The sequence below is a fragment of the Podarcis muralis genome, chromosome 1 (assembly GCF_964188315.1).
Source record: "Podarcis muralis chromosome 1, rPodMur119.hap1.1, whole genome shotgun sequence".
Lineage (NCBI taxonomy): Eukaryota > Metazoa > Chordata > Lepidosauria > Squamata > Lacertidae > Podarcis > Podarcis muralis.
The window spans coordinates 8780151-8808042 of NC_135655.1; the positions used below are offsets into that span (position 1 = coordinate 8780151).

Consider the following 27892-nt stretch of genomic DNA (forward strand, 5'->3'; position numbering starts at 1 on the left):
AGTTCACAACATGATACTACTGGCTGCGTGTGAAACGCTGGAATAAAAGGCCATTTATTTCATGGACTAAAGAAAAGGTAAACACAAGCACTTCCTCCAGCGACAGGAAGCAACAGGAGTGCCCATCTGCCGAATCAATAAGAGAGGGGTTGGAGTGAAACAAGACAACACCCTGATTCTAAGGTAGACCTTGCCGGTTTCAGTGGTACTTGTTTTCAAGCAAATGGGAAAGATGGAGTGTGTGTTTTCAGATGCAATGATACTGGGCCCTGCTGCATTTGGGAAATAACATCCCTATCCCCATTTCCCACAAACACCTCCCCCCCACCCCGCTCGTTATCAAATAAGAAACCAACACAACGGAACAATCAAGCCATTATGCTTTTGTCAGCTCTTTTGAACTCTAGTCCAGCCGCATGAAGGAAGCATCAGAAAATCACAAGCCCTGCCTCTTTCTTCTCAGGCATCCAGATTTAGCCAGCATAAAAGTAAAGGCGTTGCTTTTCTTTCTTTCAAAGAAAAAAAAAGGGGGGGGAGCTTTGGAGAGGATTCCAAAAGAAATGTAAAAGAAATCTCTTTCCAGTGCCCCCTTCCCAGCCTTGTTTAACTACTGATTCCCTGCAATCCTTTTAGAAAGTTTGAATGAGATGGATGAACGCACTCATTTTTAAATTAGGCAATAGATATTTAAAAAAAAAAACCATAGTAGAAATGGATGGTTGCATTAGAAAAACTACTCTTCTTTGTTCCTGAGAATGTCTGTCCCTTGAGACTGGCTCAGCTTTCTTGACACAAGGGACTACGCAGCAGATTTCTTGGGAGTGTGTGGGGGGGGTGTACCCCCCTTGAAATTATAACCATCAGGGAAATCCATCCTTCCCCTTTTGCACTCACACATGCACTGTTTATTCCTCAACATTTGCCTTTCTTTTTCCATGCAAAGCCACTTTTTTTACCAGGTCTGAAAACAAAAACATTATTAATTCTGAACCCATGGTGCACAGAAAAGCAGGTTGGTTTGGCAGCTTGCATTTTGGTTCAAAGCCTACACAAAAGGCTGAACATTTACCCGTGTCGACGCAAAGGCATTTAGGTTCTATTTCACAACAAAAGAGCAGACACGGCAAAGTCGGTGTGTGTGTGGTGGTGGGAACTGTTCGAAAATAATGTGTTGCGCCTGCACCACACACACACATACAGCACAGCAAGCTGCAAATAAGCCTGGACAGTATTCTGCACAGGGCAGCTTGTGCAGGAGGAAAGCCAGGAGATCAGAGAGGGAGGAGAGCACAGCCCAGCCCAGCCCCAATGCAGCTGCTCCTGCTAAAGACAGCAACTGGGCGTCCTGTTGCATAACTGGGACCCATCTTTTCTCCCATCCACTCCCACTCCCAAACTTGTTCCACACAAGTTTAATACTGCAAGATTGCATAACGGGGACACAGATCTGTTCCTTGGCAGGTGGGAATTAAAAGTAGAGCAGGCAACCTCTTCAGTCGCAGGAGATGAAGGGATGGAAAAATCCTTTCTTTCCAACCTCCACCCGCCCCCAAAACTATTATCTCAGAAGCTGAAGCCTCTTCAATTCCACAAACAGTGTGGGCACACACAGAGAGAGTCCTGAAAATAACTACTATCTCCAACCTACTACCCCCCCCCAAAAAAAGGGAGTGGGGGATTAGCTTGTTGAAAGTGAAAGTACTGGCTGCATCTTCTGTAAAAGCAAACCAATGTTTATTTCAATTTGTTAGTTTTCTATCTTGCTCTTCCTCCAAAAGGGGTCCAAGAAAATAGCAAAAACAGTACAACTAAAATGGAAATGGAAACATGTTTTTAAAAATTAAGAGCATCAGAAAACATTAAGAGCATCGAAGAGCATTTAAAACCAGATGTGCTGCCACCCCAAGGGAGAAGAGAGTGTCCCAAAGGCCCTCTTCAACGAGCCTCACAGAAAAATTAATCAAGGGTGGACACTGGAATTTATTAGAGAGAGACACTAAGGGGAAGATTATGATGCAAGCTGACCCCAAGGTCTGGGCAATGACTTCTGCCTGGCCAGAGGATTTACCGGTACATACAGGCGAGGGTGTGTGTGTGAAGGATTTGAGGGGGGGGGGTAAAGCAAACAAATGCCACCCATTACATTTCCGGCTGAAATGGTCCCCCCACAGCCCCGCACGTAAACTCCACAGAACAGGCCAAAGAGCGCATATAAGGATGAACCCCAAAGAGCCTTGTGGAACTTTGGAAGGAAACCTGGTCCTTTTTCCATCTCCAACGGCCTTGATTTCCCACCGCCCTTGAAACCCCCCAGGAATCCGGCCAGGACCACCTCCGGGGAGCCAGAGCTGCCGCGAGAGGCGCGCCGCAACGTGGCTAAGGCCCTTTGTGGAGCATCTTTGGGTACCTCGCCTTTCCTTCTTACCTGTGGATGCAGTCGCCATGGAAACGGGCGGGGGTTCCTTGGAGAAGCCGAACGCCGCTGCCCCTGCGCCTTCGCCATCGCCGCGCCTCGCCGGAGCTCCGGCGGCCGCGCTCTCGTCCTCGGCGCCGTCGCCAACCCAGTGCTCCCCGGAGGAGCTGGGGCGACCCGGCGGCGAAGACATCCCGGCTGGGCTCTCTCCGTGGGCCGGAGGATGGGCGAGGAAAGGAGGCGGCGGCGGCGGCAGGAGGGAGAAAGGGCGGCGGCCGCGGGGAGCCTCTCTCGGGGCGGCTGCAGCGCGAGGAGCTCCGCTTGCGCCTCTTACGCAGGTGCAAATGGCTTGTGGAGCTGGAGTCTGCCAGCCTTTGCGTCACCCTGTGGTTGGCATATCACAGGGCGGCTGGAGGTGGGGGGGGGGGGGAGCAGCCTGCCTGCCTTGCCTGCCTGCCTGGCCCCTTTAACCGCTTCCACTCCCTGAGCAATACCTGCGACGAGTTCAAAGAGGAAAATGGAGGAACAGGAAGGCAAGGAGGAGGCCGGGAAAAAGGCGCACGCGCGCGCGCAAAGGAAAAGGGGGTGCCTCCAGATCCGGGCAGTGATGGCCACCAAACTTGGCTGTCCTTAAAAGAGGACTGGCAAGTTCCAAGGAGGTGGGAGCGCCCAGTTTATGGTGGCGGTGTGTCCGCTGCCCCCCACGATTGGAGGAGACAGCAATGGTCCTCTAGATGCGCGTTTCTGGAAACCACAGTTGGGGAGAGGCTCCAATCCTGCTTGCTGGTTTCTCAGTGGGAAAACAGGGTGCTGGACTGCTAGATGGGCCGTTGGCCGGATCCAGCACACGCTTCTTGGGTTAAGTTCTGTGTTATATTTAAGCGATGTGAAAACCAATTCCGGAACTGTAGTGGAATACAGCGCAGGTTTGGCACTCGTTTCCATCTTAGTTGCGAATGGATTCATCTGCCCCACCTGCAACAAAACATGTCTCTCCCGCATTGGTCTCTACAGCCACAGCAGGTGCTGCAACCTCCCAACAGTTTGACTTCACCCCCAAAGGCACACTCCTCCATTGTCTCCAGAGATAATGGTCAAACCAGACAGAGCATAATTTCCAAATAGTCTTTTTTGGAAATGTTTAAAAGGTATACAGGAACTCCTGCCCAAAAACTGAAAGAAGTGGTCTTATGCTGACCGTTGTTCCACTTAGCTCAATATACTGATTTGGTAGCTATGCAAAGTTTTAGACGGGGTCTTTCCTAGCCCTGCCTGGAGGTGTCCGGGATTGAACCTGCGACATTCTGCATGCTAAACATGTGCTCTTCCATTGTGCTATGGTCTAATTCTGATGCAAGTGTTCTGCATCAACTCACGTTCACTGCTGTTTCTTGGGGGAAGAGCTGAAGAAGGAAGTGGCTCTGTTGAAGGAAGCTGCCTTACATTGTTGTTGTTGTTGTTGTTGTTGTATTTGTCTGGGTTTCCCCAGCCGCTCTGGGCAGCTTCCAGCAAAATATAAAACCATAATAAAACATCAAGCATTAAAAACTTCCCGATGCAGGGCTGCAGTCAGATGTCTTCTAGAAGTTGTGTAGTTCTTAATCTCGACATCTGATGGGAGGATGTTCTACGTGGAGGACGCCACTGCTGAGAAGGCCCTCTGCCTGGTTCCCTGTAACTTCACTTCTTGCAGCAAGGGAACATACCCTCCAACATTTCTCAGATGAAAATAGGGACACATTGAGCCAATTGCAACCTCTCTGCTTAACCTACCTCACAGGATTGTTGTAAAGGTAAAAATGTGTGAGGGAAGGGATCATGTACAACACCTTCCACAGATAAATGGAATGAAATAAGATTTTAGCTGTAATCTTCCTTGAGTCCCTGTCAGGGGGGGAAAGGCAGGATATAATCAGAATAAGAATATAATGGAAACAGTGAGAATGATCAGGGACATACCAGAGAATAAATCATATTGAACTCAGCAGGACTTGATTCTGAGTAAAACTGCTTAGGGTTGCAGTGTAAGGCTGCCCAGTCTTTATCCAGTTACCTGTGAGTAAGCTCCATTGAATACAGTGGGACTTACTTCTGAGTAGACAGTGTCAGGTTCCATTTCCAATAAAGGAATCAACACTCCCTGTGAAGAAATGGCTGGCTGCTGAAGCGTTCCAGTCAAAGTATTTAAAGTGGATTGGTGACCTTTTCCTTCAAAATTACAGTGGTACCTCGGGTTACATACGCTTCAGGTTACATACGCTTCAGGTTACAGACTCTGCTAACCCAGAAATAGTACCTCAGGTTAAGAACTTTGCTTCAGGATGAGAACAGAAATCATCCAGCGGTGGCGCAGTGGCAGCGGGAGGCCCCATTAGCTAAAGTGGTGCTTCAGGTTAAGAACAGTTTCAGGTTAAGTACGGACCTCCGGAACGAATTAAGTACTTAACCTGAGGTACCACTGTATAGGAAGGGTGCAGAGATTTATTTTCTGTATAAACAGGACTCAGTTTTTGCACCAACACACACACACCTCAATATTGTGTACCTGGGGCCACCACCACCACCCCACACACGCTATGCCCCTGAGATTAAGACCTCCTGCTTGGGATATCTAGAGACTATTGGGGTGGGGTGTTGTTTATGAGTTTTGTTGGAGTCAAGATTCAGTTTTGAAGATGCATTCTTTTTTGCTATTATTAGGATTATATTTTTTAGCATTTTTATTATAAGACCTTCTTTTGACTTGCAGTGTTTATTATACATTTACTGAGGTGCTTTCATTCATTTGTTGTGCATTTACGTTTTGTTTTGTTCTTGAAAGAGTTAGAGCAAATAGTGTCATTTTGCTGAGCATATTGAACGTGGTTTAACTATGTGAACGCAGCATGCAGATGAAATGATGATGGTAATTTGCTTTTGAAGCAATGCAGATGGAGGGAGACTTTTCGTGATGCAAAGAGCAGAAGGGGGTGGGGAGGGGTTGGTTGGTTGGTGGAAAAGCAATCTGGGCAGCAGCTTATGAAATTTTCCTTTAAAAAAAAATCAATTCGTGTTTGTACAGATGAGGGAGTTTTTCTCCAGAAAAACAACAACATTGTTGCCTGGATTTTTGCTTTGGCTGCCACATGAATGCCAAGCCTATTGCACACTTGTCTGGTCATTTTGGCTACTGTTCCCGTTATGTAGAATTCACATTCCAAAAAACAAAAAGGATGTGAATTGGACCTAGATGTGAGATTGTCCGGATACTTCTCCCACTCACAGAACTGGTAGCAAAACCAACATTCTGGCAGTACAATATGGTTTGGCGTCTCAGCCAGCCAAAACAAACAGCAACAAATAATTAAGCCATTTACACCAATCATCCTGATCTCATGTCCTCTCGTTTGGGATTAGATTGCGTATCCTACTGCAAGGGGATGAATGTCCCAGACTGGAGATCATTTATTTAATAAGAGTTTGGCATTGTGCTATGTTAGCTCCTTCTCAAGTTATTTTAAGAGAACGGGGGTGGCTGTTTCTATTGCTTCTTGTGAGGTAGGTCATAAAATAGTTGCTTCAAAGTCACATTGCCCTGTTCTAAAGCAGGTGTAATGGTTATGAGTTACTCGTGCGTAAACTGCCGCCTCTCCAGGCTGAATTGCCTTTTTAAACCGTTCTAACTGCACAGCCCATCTCAACGTGGCTGCCTCAGTCGCTAGCAGAATCCTTCAGTGGGCGTTTCTTAAACCTCTTCCAGCATAGAAGCTGTTTGACTCCCAGTCTCCTCCTCCTCTCACTGCGCGGGAGTCTTCTGCGCAGGGAGGGCGTGGGTAGTGGAGGACCTGTGCTCTCTTCACTGATGTCCGGTGAAGAGTCCTGGAGCTCTCTCTCCGATTCCCCCATCTGCCCCCCTTTATCCCTGGTGTCGCGCTGATTGCCTTCCCCCTCTACTGAGCTGCTTCTCCCCCTGTTGCTTGGTCCTTTGCCAACATCATCTGGGAGCCTTCCCTTCGCCTCTCGCTCCGATGTCCGTTCCCTGACAGCAGGTAAGGTCATCTAAGTTGTCTGGATGGCAGAGCAGAGCAAGGCTGCTCCAAATTCCTAAGAGGAACAGCAGGATAGGTATAACTGCCATCCTTGCGTCACCAACATGGTACTTGTTGGCTCAATGGGGCCCTTGAGAATCCTTGCACATGTGAAGCCTCTGGGCCCACCTCTAGGCTTGCTTGCCCTATTTGTCAAGGGGTGCTGAGGTTGGTTGACTTTTTCACTTCCTTGAAGAGGAGGAGGAGGAAGTTGCGAGAGTGGCACTCTGTCCCAGCTCTGTGTGTTTCTCAAAGCTCAGACTGGTACCCGAGAAGCTGCGTAGAAAGTGAGTGACCAAGGACTCAGCTATACAGCTGCAAATAAAACGCTTTAAATGTGTTGGGAAGTACAATATACAAACATGATGCTAGATGGCGACAGTGAGCTATGCCCAATTCAATGTATTTTTCAAAACTTTTTTTAAAGCATTTTCACAGCGTTTTTTTATATGTATGTCGATTCCACCCAAGAGGGCAGAAAGGGAAAGGGAGCTAGGAGGGAACGATGAGCAATCTGGGAGAATCATAGAATCGTAAAATTGTAGAGTTGGAAGGGAACCTCAAGGGTCATCTAGTCCAACCCCCTGCAATGCAGGAATCTCAGCCAAAGCATACAGGACAGATGGACAGCCAACCTCCGCTTTAAAATCTCCAAGGAAGGAGAGTCCACAACCTCGCAAGTGTGTCCATTCCACTTTCAAACAGTTCTTACTGTCAGAAAGTTCTTCCTGATGCTTAGTCAAAAGTTCCTTTCTTGTAACTTGAAGCCATGGGTTCGAATCCTAACCTCCAGAGCAGGAGAAGACAACCAGGTGGCTAGTAGCTACTGATGGCCTTATCTTTCATGAATTTGACTAATCTTTTAAAGACATCAAAGTTTTTGGCCATCACCTCTTTGCTAGGGAGGTCTCCTCTAGCATACCTAATTAGCTGGTCAGATATCCTGGCAGGGATCAGAGCATTTTATACAGTGCTTTGGTAAGGTGGCCATACGTCCAGAATTTTCCAGACAGAGCCAGTAAACATGTGACCAGCGTCCTGGCAGAAATCGCTGGGGAAAAGCTTGTGTCCAGATTTTCACTTTTTGAAATATAGCAACCCTAGCTTAGACTCCTATAAGAAGTGAGTAAATGATGAGGAACAAGAGGAGGGCACTGCAAAATGAACTTTTTGGGGGTGTGAAAAACTGCTCTGAGAAGTTTCTTTAGCCCAATCAAACTTTTTTTTTTTAACCTCTCAAAATTACTTGGCCACCAGGTAAGGTGGCTTCTAAAATGAAGAATTGATGCTTTTGAATTATGGTGCTGGAGAAGACTCTTGAGAGTCCCATGGACTGCAAGAAGATCAAACGCATCCATTCTTAAGGAAATCAGCCCTGAGTGCTCACTGGAAGGACAGATCGTGAAGCTGAGGCTCCAGTACTTTGGCCACCTCATGAGAAGAGAAGACTCCCTGGAAAAGACCCTGATGTTGGGAAAGATGGAGGGCACAAGGAGAAGGGGGCGACAGAGGACGAGATGGTTGGATAGTGTTTTCGAGGTTACCAGCATGAGTTTGACCAAACTGCGGGAGGTAGTGGAGGACAGAGGTGCCTGGCGTGCTCTGGTCCATGGGGTCACGAAGAGTCGGACATGACTAAACGACTAAACAACAACAACAAAAAATGGACTCAACACATTTGTGGAGGATAGGGTTGTCGAGAACTATTAACGATGAGTAGCTCCATGTACAGAGGCAGTACACCTTTGGATATTAGATGTTGCAAATAAATGACAGAGGAATGCCTAGGCTGGTGCTGGAAACAGAATATTTATTTGCGAATGTACTTGGCTATTTTGGCTGTTGAGGAAGCACCACATTTGTTTTGAATTACTTAAGGTAGGGCTGTGGAACCTGTGGCCCTCCAGATATTGCTGATCTACAACTCCCATCATCCTTGACCAACAGCCATGCTTGGCGGGGCTATTGAGAGATGGGGTTCAACAACATCTGGAGAGCAAGAGGTTCCCTGCCGTGTTACCCACATGATAAATCAGAGGGGCACAGAAATCTCTGGATAAATATTCCCAGCCCGACTGTTTCAAAATGTCGCTTTGGGTAAGTTTTCCATTCCAGCTCCTGAACTTCCTATTCCATCTGCCTCCTTCGTTCCCCCACTATGTACCGATTTTGTAGCCCAGCCAAAAAGCAATCAATTCTGCAGACCACTCTGCAACCATCTTGCAGCAACCTTTTACCGTAAACGATGTTAGTGGATACCATGATAGCAGGAAGAAAGCCGTTCCAAGGAGGCCTGGTTATAGCTGGATCTTTCTTCCCTGCACAGACAAGTCAATTAAGATCCTGTTTCGTCTGAGAAACCTGATTGCAGAGTCCCACACTAGGCGGCCTCTTCTTGTTTCATCTTCAAAAGAAATCGAGACCTGCCAAAGGGAACTCTGAACAGGGAGGAAATAAAAAGGCCCAAATATTTTCCAAGCTGTGCATTTTTAAGAGAAGCTGCCCCGGCCTCCTTACCTTGACCCTTTTAATTTGTTTAATCAGTGTACAGACAAAATTTAAAAAAACCCTCAAACTCTAAGTGGCTTACAAAGTTAACCTTTTTGCAGCCAGTGCACTGGCTCACAGGACCCGAATATCTATGTCAAGAAACAGGAGAGTTTGCAGTTTGTTCCTGTGGTCAGCTGTGCAGGGCAAAAAGGGAGTGCATGGGTCACTGAACTGGGTTATTGCAATGCGCTCTGCATGAGGCTGCCCTTTCAGACGACCCAGAAACTTCAACTGGTTCAAAATGCAGTGGTCATTTTGGGTGGGATTGTAGTAAAATTAAAATGTTCTGGGAAATGATATATAATGAGTTAAAGAAAATGTTTCATTTAACATTTGTGGGGAAAGCCCGAAGCTTTCTTATTAGGGATTGTGGGAAAAGAACTGCCAAATAAATTTAAAAATATTTTAATGTATGCGACAACGGCGGCAAGAGTCTTAATAGCACAAGGATGGAAGAATGAGGAAATCCCTACGAAAGAACTGTGGCAAGAAAAACTGGTGGACTATGCGGAATTGGAAAAACTGACACACAAACTATGTGACAAGGATAACTGTGATTTGAAAGATGAATGGGAACCTTTTACGAAATACTTAAAGAAGCAACAAAATGAACTGGACTCTTTGGCAGGTTTTGAATAAACATTCACAAACTCTTTATTGCAATAGATAGATAATTTGAGGATCTTTACAATTTTACAATATGCAGACAGAAAGATGTGTTGAGAAACCAGAGAAAGGAGCTGAGGGTGGGGGGTTGGGTTTTCGTTTAGGGGGGAGGGGGGAAATGGAGGGGGGGACAATGTGGATGATGCATTTTTGTTAAAATTACTGTGTTGAAATATCTAATAAAAATTTCAAAAAAACCCAAAATGCAGTGGTCATTTGGGATCAACATAAGTCTTGTTTTGAAACAGCTGCACTGGTAGCATCCCTGAAATGGAGACCTAAACTAAATTACGGTGATGAGCTTGCTTCTTCCCAGGACTAATGCAGAGTGGAACTTAATGGATGAAGCATCTTCCATTGATGGAAGCGGGCATTAATAATGCTGGCAGGGCTTACTCTCTTTTAAAATGGTCTTACTGCTGTTTTCTTCTGCCAATGTGCCGCTGTGTTTCTGAGCTGAGCTGTGTTTTAAATTTGTGTGCTCTTAACAGCAGGCCAAAGAAGCAAAATCAGTGGCTGATTTGCACCTTGATTTATTCTAAAAGCCCCCTAAAATCTGAGCTATGTTTTCAGTTCGGGCTAATCCGTTGCGGCACTGTTCCCGAAATTGTGGTGCACGTACCCCCCAGGATGCATAAAAGGGTTTCAAAGGATATATAGCAGAATTTCTGTATTTTACTTTATCATAGGTTTTTTTTTAGCTGCAGAAAACAATTAGATAAAATAGTACAGTATTAAGAAAACTAACCCCAAATTATCTTTGCTCAAGATGGGATGCACCATAGAATCCTAGAATTGTAACCCCATTTGGACTTTTTGTGCAAAAAGGAAAACGAATTAATCTATTTGGGAAAATATTGCCTAACAAAAAGTAGAGCAGTTGGGTGTCATTCTAGAGCAAATATTTTGAATAATTTCTTTTACACAGCTGACAAGATAGAAAATCAGAAATTGCTTTTATTTTTATTTTCTTGTTTTCTTCTTCGTTTTTGCTTTTCTCTTGGTGTTGTGTTTTCTGTTTCATTCTCTGTTTTTATTAAGATCAGTCTCTTTTATCATATGGTATTATGAAAAAGTTTTAATTAAATTTCGTTTAAAATAAATTTTAAAAGAATTGTAGCATTGGAAAGGATCCCAAGGTTCATCTAGCCCACCCCCCTGAAACGGGTAAGCCGAAACTGTATGGAACATATTGATTCCCACCACTGTCTCATTCATCTACACCAGGGGTTGTCAACCTGGTCCCTACCGCCCACTAGTGGGAGTTTCAGGATTCTAGGTTCTACGGCACAAGCTAAATCCACCTTCCATCGAGCACTGGTGAGCGGAAAGGAAATTTTACCCTCAAGAAAGATGCATTAGTGGGCGGTAGGTATAAAAAGGTTGACTATTCCTGATCTAAGGGACGTGGGTGGTGCTGTGGTCCAAACCACAGAGCCTAGGGCTTGCCGATCAGAAGGTCGGCGACTCGAATCCCCGCAACAGGGTGAGCTCCCGTTGCTCGGTCCCTGCTTCTGCCAACCTAGCAGTTTGAAAGCACGTCAACGGGCAAGTAGATAAGTAGGTACCACTCCAGCGGTAAGGTAAACGGCGCTTCCATGCACTGCTCTGGTTCGCCAGAAGCGGCTTAGTCATGCTGGCCACATGACCCGGAAGCTGTCTGTGGACAAACGCTGGCTTCCTCGGCCAGTAAAGCGAGATAAGTGCTGCAACCTCAGAGTTGTCAGCGACTGGACTTAACTGTCCCTTTAGCTTTAGCTTCACCCCTGATCTACATCAACCTTTGCCAACCTGGTGCCCTCCACTTATTTTGGACCTCAACTCCCATCAGCCCCAGGCCAGCACAATGCTAGCACAGCAATGCCCCAGGAATGACCAGGTGCAAAGTGGACAGGCCCCCTATACCTTTAACAGCTGCATAGGAGGGGGAATATTGGCAGGTGTGGCTTCTCACATAGGGGTGAGGAATGATGCTCCTGCCCAGGGACGACAACAGCTCCTGGAATCCTGGGCAACTCTGAGGATCTCATTGCTTTGGCTACCATCACTTCACCTTAAAAGCTGGTCTTTTTTCCCTTGCTCAGCACTAGGTGGCTGGATCTTTTAATTGCCCACAATGCTCTTGATCAGGGGTCAGCAAACTTTTTCAGCAGGGGGCCAGTCCACTGTCCCTCAGACCTTGTGGGGGGCTGGACTATATTTTTTTGGGGGGAGGGGAATGAACGAATTCCTATGCCCCACAAGTAACCCAGAGATGCATTTTAAATAAAAGCACACATTCTACTCATGTAAAAACACCAGGCAGGCCCCACAAATAACCCAGAGACGCATTTTAAATAAAAGGACACATTTTACTCATGTAAAAACACGCCGATTCCTAGACCATCCGCAGGCCAGATTTAGAAGGCGATTGGGTCTTAGTTTGCCTACCCATGCTCTTGATTTAGCAGGGTGCCAACTTGAATAAAATATTGCCGGGGTGGGGGGAAGTAAGCACAATTGATCACATGACACGGTGCACGCACACTATTTGAATGGCAATGTCCATCAGCTTGGGGTGGGGCAGTCCCCTCAAATATTCTACTGGGGGGCGGAGGGACCTCGACCCCTAGGGAGTTGGCACCTATGTGATCTAGCCCCATTCTGGGGCCCTGTGTGACACAAAAAAGGATGCTATTATTAATTTGTTAAAAGGTAAAGGTACCCCTGCCCGTACGGGCCAGTCTTGACAGACTCTGGGGTTGTGTGCCCATCTCACTTAAGAGGCCGGGGGCCAGCGCTGTCCGGAGACACTTCCGGGTCACGTGGCCAGCGTGACAAAGCTGCATCTGGCGAGCCAGTGCAGCACACGGAAACGGCGTTTACCTTCCCGCTAGTAAGCAGTCCCTATTTATCTACTTGCACCCGGGGGTGCTTTCGAACTGCTAGGTTGGCAGGCGCTGGGACCGAGCAACGGAAGCGCACCCCGCCGTGGGGATTCGAACCGCCGACCTTTCGATCGGCAAGTCCTAGGTGCTGAGGCTTTTACCCACAGCGCCACCCGCGTTAATATGTTATAATTAATAATATAATAATAGTGTGGAGCAGTGGGATAATAAAGTGGAACATTGGAATTATAATAATATAGTAAGAGAGTGGAATGATCTACCACGGGAGGTTGTGGACTCTCCTTCCTTGGAGGCTTTTAAACAGAAGTTGAATGGCCATCTGTCGTGGCTGTGTTAGCTTAGACTCCCGCATTGCAGGGGGTTGGACTAGATGGCCTTTGGGGTCCCTTTGAACCCTATGATTTAATGGCTGGGAGCACATGAACAGTGCATGCTAAGGCAGAACATTGATTGTGCACCTCTAATTTACTAGACAGCATCTTAAAAAGCAGAGACATCACCTTGCCAACAAAGGTCCGTATAGCAAAAGCTATGCTTTTCCCAGTAGTGATGTACGGAAGTGAGAGCTGGACCATAAAGAAGGCTGATGGCCGAAGAATTGATGCTTTTGAATTATGGTGCTGGAGGAGACTCTTGAGAGTCCCATGGACTGCAAGAAGATCAAACGCATCCATTCTTAAGGAAATCAGCCCTGAGTGCTCACTGGAAGGACAGATCCTGAAGCTGAGGCTCCAATACTTTGGCCACCTCATGAGAAGAGAAGACTCCCTGGAAAAGACCCTGATGTTGGGAAAGATGGAGGGCACAAGGAGAAGGGGACGACAAAGGACGAGATGGTTGGACAGTGTTCTTGAAGCTACCAGCATGAGTTTGACCAAACTGGGAGGCAGTGGAAGACAGGAGGGCCTGGTGTGCTCTGGTCCATGGGGTCACAAACAGTCGGACATGACTAAACAACTAAACAACAACAACAAATTTAGTACCAGCACAACAAAGGATTTACTGATAAGGGATAGAGGAACTTGCAAGGCAAATCACGGAAATGGACGGGAGATGCAATGTGTGAATAACAGCGACACCTGGTGATGTGTAAAAGTACTGCCGGGCAATGTGCAGGTTAGCTTCGCTTCTCACATCTGAAGGGAGGAAGAACATGAGCATGTCCTTTTGCCTGAGCAGCCTTCCCCAAGCTGGTGCCCCCAGATATTTTGGAAAGCAACTCCCACCAGCCCAAACCCATGCACACCTACTCAGAGTAAACCCTATGGACTTAAGCAGGACATGCTCACACCTAAGTGACCAGAACTTGCCTCGGAAAGGTTATTGTAGAGTTGGTAAAGATTCAGGAAAGGGCAACCAAAATCGATCAAGAGGATGAAGTGAGGAAAGGTCACAGCGATTGGGACCTTTTAATTTTGGGGGGGGAGAGATGTATAAAAGGGGACATGATAGAGGTGTGTAAGATGATGCATAGGGTGAATAAAGTGGGTAGAGAGACATTTTTCTTCTTCATAATACAGTGGTACCTTGACTCTCAAACTTAATCCGTTCTGGAAGTCCGTTCCAAAACCAAAGCGTTCCAAAACCAAGGTACGCTTTCCCATAGAAATCAATGCAACATGGATTAATCCGTTCCAGACTTTTAAAAACAACCCCTAAAACCGCAATTTAACATGAATTTTATTATCTAATGAGACTACTGATCCATCAAAAGAAAGCAATAAACAATGTACTGCACTCACACAATCAATCAATCAGTAGCTGAACTGGGTTCCACAGAGTCACAAAAACAAAACAAAAAAGCTGCAAAAACAAAAACGCAAACTAAACAGCAAAAACAGACAGACCTCAGCGTAACACTCAAAATGGAAGTGTGGCAATCAAATCGGAAGCATAGCACTCAAAATGGAGAATGTTCGGCTTCTGAAAACAGTTCACAAACTGTAACACTTCTGGGTTTGCAGTGTTTGGGTTCCAAGTTGTTTGAGTACCAAGGTGTTCGAGAACCAAGGTACCACTGTGCTGCAATTCAGGGTCATCTTATGAAGCAGGATGTTGCAAGATTCAGGACAGACAGGTTTAATTCTGTGCTGTGTGAAGAAGTATTTTCACAATGGAATTTGCTCCCATGGCAGGCAGTGATGAGCACCAACTTGGACACCTGTAAAAGAGGATGCCACAAATTCATGGAGGAGAATAAGGCTATCAGTGACTGTCAGAGGCAGTATGCAAAGTGCAAGGCTGGCAAATGCCGCCACGGCTGGCTTCTGTTCTTATCACTTTATCCTCTTTGTAAACCACTTTAGTGGGACGCGGGTAGCGCTGTGGGTTAAACCACAGAAGGTCGGCAGTTCGAATACCCGCAACGGGGTGAGCTCCTATTGCTCGGTCCCTGCTCCTGCCAACCTAGCAGTTCGAAAGCACGTTAAAGTGCAAGTAGATAAATAGGTACCGCTCCGGTGGGAAGGTAAATGGCGTTTCCGTGCGCTGCTCTGGTTTGCCAGAAGCGGCTTAGTCATGCTGGCCACATGACCTGGAAGCTGTACGCCGGCTCCCTCAGCCAATAAGGCGAGATGAGCGCCGCAACCCCAGAGTCGGTCACGACTGGACCTAATGGTCAGGGGTTCCTTTACCTTTAAACCACTTTAGAGTTTTGTGGTTTATTCTTAACCACCAATTTTATGCAACAAAAATAAAATGGGGGGAAATTGCCAGAGACAGCCTGAGATTTTATCGAAGTAAAAAAAAATAAAGGACCCCTGACAGTTAAGTCCAGTTGCAGATGACTCTGGGGTTGTGGCGCTCATCTCGCTTAACAGGCAGAGGGAGCCGACGTTTGTCCGCAGACAGTTTTTCCAGGTCATGTGGCCAGGATGACTAAGCCGCTTCTGGTGAAACCATGACGCATGAGTTTGACCAAACTGCGGGAGGCAGTGGAAGACAGGAGTGCCTGGCATGCTCTGGTCCATGGGGTCACGAAGAGGCAGACACAACTAAACGTTTTTAGGGGACTAACCAGGCTAGGATAGCTGGGATAGCAGGCTTGTTGGTTTTCGAATGTATGATGTAGATTTTTTCAATTTCGTTGTTCTGTATGGGACAATGACAATAAAAATTATCGTATGGTGTCGTAAATAATTATTTTTATTTTACCGGTGAGCAAAACACAAAACAAACAACCCCTCAAACAACCCCCGTTGCAACCTGCCTGCCTTTCCTTCCTAATGAACCTGCTCCAGACCTTCAAACCCACCCGCCCCGGAACACCTGTCCCACCGGACTCAGGTAAGACCGCGCCCTTTCGGGCGCGCGAGGTTGAATGGAAGCTCCTCCCCGCCGCTCCATTCATTCCTTCCAGTCTGTGCGTGGAGCCCTGTGACGCCACACACGCCCCTGCCTGCCTGTCGACGCTGGTTGGCTGCTGCTAGGCAGCGGGCGGGGAGAGAGGAGGAGCGTTGCCTAGGCGACGGTAGGGCCCGCTCACGATACACAGCCCGGCCTGGCATCAGCCAGCATCTCTCTGGGCTCCAGGTAGGTTGAGCGGCCGCCAGGGAGGAGGAGTGGGTTACCTGCCGTTGCTAGGCAACTGCCTTGCGCCTCCTTCCTCCCCCATATTTGGCACCCCGCCCGAGAGAGGGAAGGGACTGACCTCGCTGTTACCCTCTTTCTATTTCCCCTTCCCATGGGGTAGCTGCGTTGCACGTCCTCTTCCTTGCCCTATGCAAAGAGGGGTGGCTTCTCCCCGCAACTTAGGAGAGCATGCATGAAGTCTCTTACCCCGGATTAGTTACCCCAATTTAGCCCACTGTTTCTTTTTAAAACAAAAACAAAAACTGAGGTGCCGCAGCACAGTCCTGGCCGTGTGGGGTTACTGGCTTGTTTTGCTTTTGCTGCGCTGCAAGTTTTCTGTTTTCTTTATGTGTTGTGAACTTCCGATGAAGGGCAGTGTACAGATGTACAGTGGTACCTCTTTACCCAGTTACTTGTGAGTAAGCTCCATTGAATACAGTGGGACTTACTTCTGAGTAGACAGTGTCAGGTTCCATTTCCAATAAAGGAATCAACACTCCCTGTGAAGAAATGGCTGGCTGCTGAAGTGTTCCAGTCAAAGAATTTAAAGTGGATTGGTGACCTTTTCCTTCAAAATTACAGTGGTACCTCGGGTTATATACGCTTCAGGTTACATACGCTTCAGGTTACAGACTCTGCTAACCCAGAAATAGTGCTTCAGGTTAAGAACTTTGCTTCAGGATGAGAACAGAAATCGTGCTCCGGCGGCGCGGCAGCAGCGGGAGGCCCCATTAGCTAAAGTGGTGCTTCAGGTTAAGAACAGTTTCAGGTTAAGTACGGACCTCCGGAACAAATTAAGTACTTAACCCGAGGTACCACTGTAATAAATAAGTAAAACAAACTTTAAAATGCCCACTCGGAGGCAAGCCCCGTTGATTTTAGTGGATGTTACTCCCGGGTAAGTGGGGTAAGGATTGCAGCTGTTGTAGAAAAGAAGGTGGACATTTTTGCTGCACTTTGGGGGGGGGGGAGGTGTTTTTTTTTTAGTGTTCCCTGAAACCATATTTCCACACCTGCGTCCATACCTCATTTTATTTCTCTTGCTGCCTTTTCCGTGGTTGCAACCGTGCTCAAGGTGGCTTACACCGCGCAGAAAGCTTTACATAAATACAAGCGTAAGTAGTAATAAACAATAAATAAAACGCATCGAAAAGCACGCAACCAAACAGAACCATTTCCATGTAAATCGTAACAGATTTAAAAATAAAGGTACAAAAAGAGGAAAAATCATATCAAAAAGTACACAAGGCAGGTTTTCCAGGATTCCAGCCAAGATGGCATTTAATTTGCTGCTTAAAAGAATTGGTAATGGCCTTATAAAATATAAAACAAAACCCTCAGGTTTGAGGTGGTTGGAAGGAGGCGGAAGGGGACGGAATGAATGGAGATTGTGACCCTGTCAGTGATTGTAAGTGTGGAATCATAATATATTGTTAAGGAATGCTCCTTTGTTTTGGATTGTTTAATGGGAGTTCTTTTGGAATATTGTTGTTTTAAAGTTCTTCCCAGGTTTGCCATATACTGCAAATTTTAGCACTATTAATAATAGTGATAACATACAGCCTTTTGGGTGTGTCACTGTTATTTATGTATTGCAGATTTCTTTGTTGGGGGGCAAGGAAAAATAGTTGTGTGCCTGAGGTCACCAGGTGATTTTGTGTGGGACATTTCAGTGAGGAATTTTGCATCTCACATCCTTGGACGCTGTACTATGTGTTTCACAGTGTCTTCAAATCCACTGGAAGCAAACTGGAAGAAAATACAGGGCCTTCTCTGTGGCAGCTCCTAAGCAGTGCAACTCCCTCCCCAAAGAGGTATGTCTGACACCTTAGAGAATTGTAGAACTGGAAAGAGCCCAAGTGTAATCTAGTCCAATCCCCTGTGTTTGAATTCGCTCCTGATTTTCATTAAATCTTTATTTACTCTTATGCTGCTTTTTGTTCCCCATGGTCCCCAAAGTTGTGAATACTTGGAATATAATGAAAAAACAGTAAAACACAATGCAAATAATCAAAATCTCCATATATGTGCACGCTCATAAATATTTAACAGTGAGGAGGATACACATAATAGCCTAGTTATTGGGAAAAGCTGTATGAAAATACAGCAATGGAAGAGGCAGATGCACTTTATGAGGTGGAGAATTACAGAGGTTGGAGGTTGCTATGGAGTCTTACATATTCATTTATTTTAACTATTGTTTATATGGGTTACTATTTAAAAAATAGGTGGCGCGGGTGGCGCTGTGGGTAAAAGCCTCAGCGCCTAGGGCTTGCCGATCGAAAGGTCGGCGGTTCGAATCCCCGCGGCGGGGTGCGCTCCCGCTGTTCGGTCCCAGCGCCTGCCAACCTAGCAGTTCGAAAGCACCCCCGGGTGCAAGTAGATAAATAGGGACCGCTTACCAGCGGGAAGGTAAACGGCGTTTCTGTGTGTGGCTCTGGCTCGCCAGAGCAGCGATGTCACGCTGGCCACGTGACCCGGAAGTGTCTTCGGACAGCGCTGGCCCCCGGCCTCTTAAGTGAGATGGGCGCACAACCCCAGAGTCTGTCAAGACTGGCCCGTATGGGCAGGGGTACCTTTACCTTTTACCTTATTTAAAAAATGGAGGGGGGAGCCATGTGCTTTAAATGTATGGTGCATATGTGACCTTAGACTGAGGAAATGGAATAGGGCGGAAAGGTTAACACCGCCCCCTCCTACCTCTGCCTGATCCAATTTGAGTGGCCCCGCAGCTCTTTCCAACTAAATGTAGAAATACCAGGAGATTCAGTGGAAATGGTTCATCTGCTTGGGGCCTGCAGGATGCTGGCCCAGCTTCCTCTGCCCCAGAGGCTCCTCTCTCCAGATGTAAATAGGAGTGGTGTGGCAATATATACTAAATGGTCCTTCCCCTCCCCATCCTCCCCCTTTACCACCTCCCACACCACCCCGGGGATGGGAAAGCTGGGAATCAACTCTCCACATGAACAGAGCTCCCTGCATGTAGAAAGGTAGCTGCTTGGTCCTCTCTGACACTTGTAGGATGCCTGGAGATCATGCCCCATGTGCACTCAGGTGAAGCAGAATCACAAGACTTGTGGAAGTTTGAGCCGCAACCGTTCCGTTCCCCTCCCAGTTATTATTCCACACCGATTCCCCGCTGTCTTTGAATCACAGGATCTGAAACTGGAGCTGAGAACACATGAACTGGCGCAAAATCAGATGGGACAGGAGGGGAGGGGGAGATTCTCCCCCTTGTCCCCACTTTTGTGTTATCTAAGGAAACAGGCATTCCCAGACCTGAAATACATAATTTTACTCTTGGTTCTGTAGCCTTTTTCATGAGGGCCTATCAAGGTGATGGCTCTGGAAGTTAACATTGTTGAAGACTGTCTTTCCCATTTATTCTAAGATCGGTGGCTTTGACATTTATGTGTCTGGTTTCTCAGCAGATAATTATTTTGCTGTTCTCTTGTCTAGATCCTGTGCTATGACCATTAAGCTGCAATGCTCAGAAGATGATCCAAAGTGATAATCAAAACCAGATTCCTTCCGATGAAATAGTTAAAGAGCTGGTAACTCTTTGATTTATTATTGTAATTGATTGTGTAGTTGACCGTATTTTATTTGACTGTGGTTTTTTTCTGAATGTGATTGAGGTCCAGGGTACTTTCACCTTCGTCTACGAAACGTGAGAAGTGCCCTTTTGGCTCAAACTAAAACTTCCTGATATAGGACTGCCCTTGAAGCTGACCCAGAAACTCCAGCGGGTGCAGAATGCCGCGGTGAGGCTCCTTATGGGGTCCTCGCTGCGGGATCACATTCATCCAGTGCTTTACCATCTGCACTGGCTCCCGGTGGAGTACAGGGTCAGGTTTAAGGTGCTGATTTGGAGCTTTAAAGCCCTATGTGGCCTAGGACCCTTGTACCTACGGGACTGCCTCTCCTGGTATGCTGCGTGGAGGACCTTAAGGTCCACAAATAACAACACTTTGAAGGTCCCGAGCCACAAGGTGGTTAGATCGGTCTCAACTAGGGCCAGGGCCTTTTCAGTACTGTCCCCGACTTGGTGGAACGCTCTGTCACAAGAGACCAGGGCCCTGCGGGATTTGACATATTTCTGCAGGGCCTGCAAGATGGAGCTGTTCCGCCTGGCCTTTGTTTGAACTCAGTTTGACCCTTATGTTTCCCTCCTCTTATGGTTTTGATTTATGGCTGCTACTAAAATGAGACTGCATTTTAAATTGTATCTTAATCTGTATTTTAATTAACTGATTTTTCTTTTTCTATTACGTTTTATTGTAATTTTATTGGTGTTAGCTGCCCTGAGCCTGGTTCTGGCCGGGGAGGGTGGGGTATAAATAAAATTTATTGTTATTATTATTATTAAACATAGCCAACGACATCAATGACACATTTTGGCATGCGCTTGACTTCTCTTTCTCATCTAGAAGGAGATCAATAACAGTGGTTGTGTCTCTCTTCTTCCAGTGTACCTGTAATGGACTGTCTTATGACAGAATTGACCTAGAGGGATCTTCGGTGAGGAGCCTGGAGATGTTTTTCTCTGGCTACCCCAGAATAGTTGGCCTGTCACATTTCCCCAATTTAACGAGGCTGGTTCTCGTCAGACAGGCCATCCAAGAGATTTCTGACCTGCAGTACTGCCTGGTACTTAAAGAGCTATGGGTGGCCGAATGCTGCTTGACAGTAAGTGGGCTTAATAGGCTTTTATTTTAGCCTTTTATTTTCCAGTGGGCAAGGAAGGGTGGATGGGCCCTTGACCAGCTGGCTTTCCCTCTCATTTTGAAGTCCAGGAGTGGGGGGCTGAGGGGGTGAAAAGGGTAAGGGAACTGAGTTTCCTGGAAAAGAGCATGTCTGATTGGCTGGCTGGAACATCTTTGGTGGGCCTGCGATTGGTGGGATTTCCCCCGACAAGGTAATTTTACTCAAGCGTGCACTTTTCTCCCATTTTCGGCTGGTGCTTAAAACTGACGCACGCTCCCTTCTTTTCAGAAGATCGATGGTTTGCAAAGATGTGCTTTGCTGCAAAAGCTTTACCTCTATTGCAACATGATTTCAACTATTGAGAATCTGGAGAAGCTAACAAAGCTGGAAGTTGTTTGGCTTAATGGGAACCAGATTAGGGAAATAGAGGTGAGGTTTTGTTTGTTTGTTTTGGCCATTCGTTCCTGTCTGACTCTTCTGGTTGGGGCAGGACAATTGGTGCATGTTATCACAGTGATGCCACAAGCACCTTCGAACAGGTGTCCTTGAGAGCCAGTGCAGTGGAATGTTTAGAGTTTGGACCGGGACCAGGGAGATCAGTGTTCAAATCCCCACTCGGCCATGACACTCACTGAGTGACCTTGGGCCAATCACTGCCTCTAGTCCTACCCCACAGGGTTGTAAGGATTAAATGAGGAAGGAGGGAACCCCACACACTAGGGCTCGACGATACCTGGTTTTCAACATCACGATATATCACCAGCTGAACATCGTGATATATTGATATATCACAATGTCTGAAATAAGGATGGAATTACATAGAGGCGGAGAGCAAGGCTATATGTGCTTTTCAACTTCACGATAGATCACTAGCTAAACATCGTGATATACTGATAAATCACAATGTCTGATATAAGGATGGAGCTCTGTAGAGGCTTTGGTTAGCTTCACGGTTTCCCCCACATTGTGATATTTGCATAGCACACCCACTGACCCGCCCACACCATATATTTCCAGGACAAAAATTATGAAACAAATATCATGATACAGACTTCAAACTGGTTTTGGACGATATATTGAGAAATCACCCATCCCCTAATGCTCCTTGGACGAAAAGATGTGTTATAAATCCAATAAATTAAATTCATTAGTACAGGGATGGCCCAGCCAACATACATCTCCTGTGTCCTGTTTGCCCAGGTAGTGTTGAGAAGCTTAATTTCAATTGTAGATGTGCTAAATGATCTGGAACTTGCTGAGCAAAGCGTGTGACAGCTGCATATGGTCCCTGCATAGCAATGCAATCTTGGCTAGACACAGAACAGTCTAAAGCCTCTTGGGCTTGCCCATCAGAAGGTCGTGGTTTGAATCCCTGCGGTGAGGTGAGCTCCCATTGCTCAGTCCCAGCTTCCTGGTCAACCTAGCAGTTTGAAAGCATGCCAAAAAATGCAAGTAGATAAATAGGTACCGCTCTGGCGGGAAGGTAAACGGTGTTTCCGTGCGCTGCTCTGGTCTCGGTGTTCCATTGCGCTAGAAGCGGCTTAGTCATGCTGGCCTCATGACCTGGAAAAACTGTCTGCAGACAAATATCGGCTCCCTCGGCCTGTAAAGCGAGATGAGCGCCACAACCCCATAGTCGTCTGCGACTGGACTTACCGTATTCTTCGCTCCATAAGGCACACCTGACCATAAGGCGCACCTAGTTTTTAGAGGGGGAAATCAAGAAAAAAAATATTATTCCCCCCCCCCCCCCCGCCCCAAAGAGCTAAAGAGGAAGCAAAGACAGCAAGCAGGATCCATTCCGCTGTCTGTCTTGGCTTTTGCCATAGCCACGCGCAGCCTCTCCGGCCGGGAGAGGCTGCGCGCGGCTATGGCAATTCCCCCACCTCCCACAAAAGCCCACAGGAGCCATGCACCCTTTAAGGAGCATGCAGCTCCTGTGGGCTTTTCTACAAGGAGGGAGAAGGGACTGACTGGCCACGTCAGTCCCTTCTCCCTCCTGGGGAAAAGCCTCGCGGAGCTTGTGTGTGGCTCTTGGGGGCTTTTCCTGCCTGCCTCCCCCCTGCATTCGCTTCATAAGACGCACACACATTTCCCCTTACTTTTTAGGAGGGAAAAAGTACGTCTTATGGAGCGAAAAATACGGTAACTGTCAGGGGTCCTTTACCTTTTTACTCTTGAGAGAGGCTTTGCCTCGTTTCTCCCACTGTCATCTCTGGGTCAGACAAGCTTTCCAGGTTTTTGAAATACCAGACCTGCTTACCAGAGGCAGAAGCTTGGACGTGTGTATATTACAAACCTCAACCTTGTTTTCAATTCTTAGGGGCTCGGGAATGGAGAAATCCATGGTCTATGTTCAGTCAGTGTGGGGGAAAAGCACGCCCTCACTTAGGGAGGCTTATTCAGACTGCGGCCATGTAGTTTACAGACTCTCAGGGTACGGTCTGAAGGCACATGGAGGCACCACTTTGCTTAAGCTAAGGAGTCCTGGGTCTGGTTTGTTTTTTGGATGAGTGGCTTTCCATGAACCACAAATAGATCGCCTTAGGTTTCATGATGGAAGAAAAGGTGCCATATAAATGCAAGGTGTAATATAAATGCAATATAATCACATACACAGTTACCTTGGAGTAAGTCCTATTCAGCTGAATGGTCCGTACTTCTGAGGTCGGCGGTTCCAATCCCTGTGATGGGGTGAGCTCCCGTTGCTCTGTCCCAGCTCCTGCCAGCCTAGCAGTTTGAACGCACACCAGTGCAAGTAGATAAATGGGTACCGCTGCGGCGGGAAGGTAAACAGTGTTTCCGTGCGCTGCTCTGGTTTCAGTGTTCCGTTGCGCCAGAAGCGGCTTAGTCCTGCTGGCCACATGACCCGGAAAAACTGCGGACAAACGCTGGCTCCCTCAGCCTGAAAGCGAGATGAGCGCTGCAACCCCATAACCACCTTTGACTGGACTTAACCGTCCAGGGGCCCTTTACCTTTGCTTCTGGGGAGACATATATACGATTGTACCATTCAGCTGATTTTAAAAAATTGGCATTCTGTTTTTCCAGAGAACCCAGTGAACTGTGGTTCAGTAGCAGGGGGAGACTATGGGCCTATAACTGAGGATTCTCACACCCAGGAATTGTTTAAGGAAAGCCATTAGACTAAATTTAAGCCCAGGAAACTGCCCAAGATTGTTGAGCACTAGTGAAGAGGTAGAGAACCACCTAAACTCTTTGTTTTCCCTCTGAAAGTTGTTATCAAAGAGTTATGTGGCACCGTAAAGGCTTAAGAGATTTGTTATCAATAAGCTTTTCTGGGCTGGAGCCCACTTGCTAGTTTTCGAAGTGCCACAGAATGTATTTATCACAGCATATTAGATGTGCAGTTTGATGTTAACATTTCCAAAAGCGTTTGTTCTGCTAACGTAAGTTGGCACATGTCATGTCTGAAGAACTAAACTTGATTGATTAAAAACCTCATCATTCCGTGATCAGCACTGTCACCCGACAGGAATAACCCTGCATTTATTAAAGCTTTGAGGTATTCCGTGACCCTGAAGTCTGTTCCTTACAAATGTTTACAGGGGCTGAGTACGCTGCAAAAATTGAAGGATGTCAATCTCGCGGGGAATTTAATTGGCAAGATTGGTAGGTGATGCTTTTAAAATGTCGAGTCACGTTTCTGCACAGCTGAAAGTATAGAGGACAAGTCTTGGGGAGGGAACGTGGGCCGTTTTCTAAATGATAATGGGGGAGAAGAGGAAAACTGCTGTGCTCTAGAGCCATTGAGACAAAGGCAAGAAGAGACTGGGGACTCTCCAAAGCCCACTCAGCAGTTTCTGCACCGACATTTGATGCTAAGGCGAAAGATGGAATGCATGTGCCTTTCTTTGTGTGGCAAGGTTCCTGTGGGAATGTTCAGGGATGCAGGAGAGGATATATTGTCTGATTATATCCTTATCCAACTTGTGTCAACAAGTTCCCCAATTTCAGCAGAGTAACACATTCCCCTTTATTTTAAGCTTTGCAACGGCAGCGTTTGCTCAGGCTCGCTAAAGCCTCTATAATAACTATTCTGGTATTTTCCCCTGATTCCCTCGTAAAATAGAAGAGACGACACAGTCTTCTACAAAAGTATAAAAAGAGTTTACTCACATTCTGTTCACAATCAGATCCCAGAAGGCAGACTTAGCTTAATGAAGTAAAATACACTTGGAATCTATCTCATAAGAAGACAGTCCCTTTGTCCTCTCTTGGCTGGAAGTCACATGCAGAGGGAGTCTGTCCCAGCCCAGAAGGAAACAGGAAGTTTACTTGCTGGCTGGACAAACATCCCTCCCCATGTCTAAACATGTTCACTTTAGGAATGTTGTACTTGACTGCTCTTGTGTTTCACATCCCACAGTTCCAGACCCTCCCGGGAAGTGGAATAAAGACACATGAAACAGTATTTTAGGTTAATGGACAGAAAAGGCCACAACTTTATTGGTTACAGAATGTGAGTGGTATTGGCTTAGGCATTGGAAACCACATGACTATATCTGACTCCTGCCCATCTGCAGGAGTGTTGAAAGAGTTGACCATCTGAAGGGGGAGCCCTGCCGATGCACATCAACTAGGAACTCCCCCAGGGTCACCGCTAGGGGTCGTGCCATGGCCCTAGCTCCCCGTCTGGGGCTTCAGACGGGACCATGCCCCTCAGATTCCTTTAACGGAATACCCTTGAAATAGGAGGGGTAGGTGATGGCCACTACCTCCCCTCATCTTCAGCCTAATACTCCAATGCCTAATCGCCAAACCTTACAAAGTTGTGACGAATTGCTACGAGGTAGGTGAAAAACCAAAAGGCCAGTGCCAATTTGCCAAGTGGGAAAAATTCCTGCCAGGCCCCTGTTAAAAAACAGGCGACCAACCGAAGTCCATAGCAAGGTCAGGAGATAAAGAGCCTAACCTAAAGGAGGAGGGGTGGAAGAACTGACCGAGCAGGGAGAAAAGGAACATGTCCTAGGCTGTGGGCAGTTTAAATAGCCCGTGCCACGCCCCCGGACCGTCTGGATTGGACAGCCTTGGGTTGACGCGGCCGAGGACCAACCAATGGTGCAGGGGCAATCCTGCCCCATGCGCGTGGGGAGGGCTTGCTCCCATGCCACAACGTCATCTCCTCGGGGACGGGAAATGGCTTCGTTTTAGTGTATATGGTCTTTAAAGGGCTGCGTAATACTCTTCTGAATTCTTCTTACCAAACGTTGCTGGACTCCTGTCTCTCATCGGCTCTAGTCAAATTGGCCAGGTGACGGGAGTTTTAGTTCAACAGCACCCAGCACCCAGCTCCCACCCCTGCCTTAGAAGAATGAGAAGCTGACGTTGTTTCTCAAACTGGATATGAAAAGAAAGTTGCATACATCACACTCCTTCTGCTTTGCACCTGTCGAGGCTTTGGAAGTGTCTGTGGGTTGTTCTGCCCTGGTCTTGGTGGCCCCTTGAAGACTCACAACTGCCTTATGGCATTAGACATTTTATGGATGAGAGTCCACTTTATGTGGCAGTGGTGTGATCCTCGGTTGCAGGTACTGAGGAGTGCACTTAAATGCATCCTGCGAACCGTCCTGAGACCTGCAGGTATAGGGCGGTATATGAATTCAATAAAAAAAGAATCAAATAAAAAAATACAACCAATGTAGAGGATTCTGGTCCACGAAAGCTTTGTGTAACAATTTGTGAGTCTTTAATCTGCAACAAGGGATGAGGGTGGCGCTGTGGGTTAAACCACAGAGCCTAGGACTTGCCGATCAGAAGGTCAGCGGTTCGAATCCCTGTGACGGGGTGAGCTCCCGTTTCTCAGTCCCTGCTCCTGCCAACCTAGCAGTTCGAAAGCACATCAAAGTGCAAGTAGATAAATAGGTACCGCTCCGGCGGGAAGGTAAACGGCGTTTCCGTGCACTGCTCTGGTTCGCCTGAAGCGGCTTAGTCATGCTGGCCACATGACCTGGAATCTATACGCCGGCTCCCTCGGCCAGTAAAGTGAGATGAGCGCCGCAACCCCAGAGTCGGTCACGACTGGACCTAATGGTCAGGGGTCCCTTTACCTTTACCTAATCTGCAACAAGACTCGTTTGCCATGCGGCAACATGGGCAAACACAGCTACTCTTCCCAGCGCAGGATGCGGGAGTCGCACATACATCAGGCATGCACCTGATACCAAAGTGGCCTGAATATAAGCTGCACCTGCAAATAAACCGCACCTTTAAAATTCAAGGCTTATTTCCCAGCACTACCTCCCCTGGGCGGGCGGTGCGCCACTGCCCCACACTCCCAGGCTGCTTCCTTGGGGGGTGGAGAGCCGCGCAGTAAGGTCATGCAGTAAGGTCACAAATATAAGCCACACTTTAACTTTTCAGGGCCCGAATTTGGAAAAAAGTGCAGCTTATATTCAGGCCAATATGATAGGTATTGTTCCAGTGCATTGGCACAGGCCCTTCCGTAGGGCAGATCCACACCCTACAGTTAAAGTGCCTCTTTTCTCCCAAAGAATCCTGGGAACTGTAGTTCCACGCTCATGAAGCCACAGTGCCCAGCATCCTTGACAGACTACAGTTCCCAGGATTCTTTGGGGGAAGCCATTGGTGTTGCGTGTGCTTTAAATGGATGGTGTAGATCTGCCCATATTACAATTGGCTGGGAGTCCTTGGAATGCAGCTAGGAAGAGACTGCAGGAACAGGAACAAGCCCTGTCACACGTGATTTTCTTCTTCTTCTTTTTTAGGATATCGCTTGGATCCCAGTGCAAATATAGAAAAATTAAATCTGTCTGGCAACCGAATATCATCCTTTAAGGTCTGTGCTGGATTCTGGCTGCCAGGGCTCATGGTGCTCAGGCTAAATCCCTACCTACTTTACTTACTTTATTTATGTACTGCATGTATGCCATTTCTGTCCTACCCCTTCCTCCCGAAAGAGCCCAGGGCAGCAAACATCAACATGTTTAAAAAATAAAATTTAACCTAAAAAATAAGATTTAAACTAAAATCAAAAGATATTTTAGCTG

General features: G+C 47.0%; 2 protein-coding genes and 1 long non-coding RNA gene across 6 annotated transcripts in view; 1 reads left to right on the forward strand and 2 right to left on the reverse strand.

Moving 5' to 3' along the window:
• The window catches only part of RTN1 (reticulon 1), a 126440-nt gene extending 123489 nt beyond the window's left edge, over positions 1-2951 (reverse strand). Inside the window, exon 1 of one of the 3 annotated variants that reach the window (XR_013391097.1) lies at positions 2426-2949. Coding sequence is in view for 2 of the 3 variants with exons in the window: in XM_028736861.2 (XP_028592694.2) it covers positions 2426-2606 (181 nt within the window). In the remaining variant the exon portion in view is untranslated. Of the gene's footprint in view, positions 1-2425 lie in introns of all 3 variants that reach the window. The other 2 variants (XM_028736861.2, XM_028736779.2) reach the window with 2 other exon arrangements.
• LOC144325941 (uncharacterized) overlaps positions 1-25124 on the reverse strand; it is a 151706-nt gene extending 126582 nt beyond the window's left edge. The window contains exons 1-3 of the long non-coding RNA XR_013391111.1: positions 25002-25124; positions 23486-23845; positions 12562-14745 (exon numbers count right to left, since the gene is read on the reverse strand). This is a non-coding gene — a long non-coding RNA (uncharacterized LOC144325941). The remainder of the gene's footprint in view (positions 1-12561; positions 14746-23485; positions 23846-25001) is intronic.
• The window catches only part of LRRC9 (leucine rich repeat containing 9), a 76136-nt gene continuing 64280 nt past the window's right edge, over positions 16037-27892 (forward strand). For both annotated transcript variants that reach the window (XM_077920883.1, XM_077920906.1), the window contains exons 1-7: positions 16037-16115; positions 17879-17968; positions 19614-19708; positions 20625-20843; positions 21150-21290; positions 24431-24494; positions 27611-27681. In XM_077920883.1, coding sequence (XP_077777009.1) covers positions 19652-19708; positions 20625-20843; positions 21150-21290; positions 24431-24494; positions 27611-27681 — 552 coding nt within the window. In that variant the 5' untranslated portion in view covers positions 16037-16115; positions 17879-17968; positions 19614-19651. The remainder of the gene's footprint in view (positions 16116-17878; positions 17969-19613; positions 19709-20624; positions 20844-21149; positions 21291-24430; positions 24495-27610; positions 27682-27892) is intronic.